This window comes from Bactrocera latifrons, unplaced genomic scaffold, assembly GCF_001853355.1.
Source record: "Bactrocera latifrons isolate USDA-ARS-PBARC rearing strain unplaced genomic scaffold, ASM185335v1 scaffold_11, whole genome shotgun sequence".
Classification (NCBI taxonomy): Eukaryota; Metazoa; Arthropoda; class Insecta; order Diptera; family Tephritidae; genus Bactrocera; species Bactrocera latifrons.
This window is the reverse complement of record NW_017534519.1, coordinates 790405-791894: the sequence shown is the minus strand read 5'-3', so window position 1 is coordinate 791894 and position 1490 is coordinate 790405. Positions and strand designations below refer to the sequence as shown.

The window sequence follows — 1490 nt, the reverse complement described above, 5'->3', positions numbered from 1 at the left end:
GCATGAATGATTGCAAAGAAAAAAAGATGCGATGGCTTAAGTGCATAAGCTTTACTAATTCATGGGGACGCAATGTGATGTTTATTTTGACAATTAAGCCCACAGATTGATTTTTTTTTATTGATTTAAAAACAAGGAAGTTTTATCTATAGCTATAAGGATCTGGGTGTTGAAGTCTTCTTGGGAAAAGCCTACCTGCTGTAGTTGATCACAGGATTGGGCTACAAATGAATGGTTTAAAAGCCCTGTCGAGCATACATGGGAATATGGAGCATATATATATTATATAATTATATTCGGTAAGAACTCAAGTTAATACGTACGAATGACGTGCATTCGTTCACTTTGCAATTTGCAGGGAAATGCAATCGCCCTAATGAAATACAATATATATTCTCAAGTATGGAAGAAAATTGGAAAACTGCGTAGATCGCAGCACAGCATATAAATATGGAGCGGCACAGTGCAATAGACACAGTTCTCATTTATCGCTTTTGGCGTTCGGTCATAGTGTTCTGTCTTACGCACCTACTCGTTACTCAGCATGCGTGGATTTGCCGTGGTCTTAGCTGTGTTAGCCGCCCTGGCTTTCCTCTACCAAAGCGAAGCAGCGGCCATCGATGAGCCAGCCTCTGTAGCCGCAGAGGAGTCCAAAGCTGCCACTAATCTCTTGGACGTAGACGCGGGCGGCGAGCATAGCAGCGAGTCGCAGAGATCGGCCCGCCAATATGGTTACGGATGGTCATATGGTTGGGGTCAGCCATGGAGCTACTACAGCAACAGCTGGGGCCGCCCATGGGGTGGCTATGGTTGGGGTGCATGGGGCGGTTATGGCGGTGGCTGGGGCCGCCCATGGAATTACTGGGGTTGAGTCAACGGAATGCTGTCATAATTTTCTCCTTGCGTGAATTATGTGATTAAGATCGGAATTGGTGAAAAATATGGCTTGTAATTATTGAATATGGCTACTAGCGCCTTGAGTTGAGCAATATATGTAAAAGCATATACATAAATAAAAATTGGTTTTGATTGGAATTCTGTGAACTTCTTGCACACGGATTGGTGAGTAAGTACGCAGGTTAAACATGGTACAGTTTTTGGTTTTATGACCTTAGGAAGCCTACAGCATAACTACTCATAAGCACAAATTTAGCTTAGAAAGTCACGTGTCATATCCTTCACTTTCTACAAAACATGAGCGTGTTAGCCGTGAATATAAAGCAGCGTAGACAATCAGTTGAATAATACATAAATTTATTCCGGATTAGAAAGCCAAAAAGAAAACAGTTTTTAGAAACATTAAATTGTTTTTATTTTGGGACGAAATTAAATGAATATTTCAATTACATAAAAAATATTTATTCCAACAAATAAAAAACATTTTTTGCTTCGGGTTTTTGAAAACCGCAGATATTAATTAAAGATATTCAAATATTTTTGAAACATGATTTTATCTGTAAAAAAACTGAAACCTGAAAGGTTGACATTTA

General features: G+C 39.5%; 1 protein-coding gene across 1 annotated transcript; it reads left to right on the top strand.

The window, feature by feature from the left end:
• The first annotated feature begins 460 nt into the window (after positions 1-460).
• Positions 461-1035, top strand: LOC108972481 (major prion protein-like). Its single transcript, XM_018939094.1, has one exon. It carries the CDS (start codon positions 545-547, stop codon positions 869-871), a length of 327 nt encoding a protein of 108 aa, XP_018794639.1. The 5' UTR covers positions 461-544; the 3' UTR covers positions 872-1035.
• Positions 1036-1490: the final 455 nt, after the last annotated feature.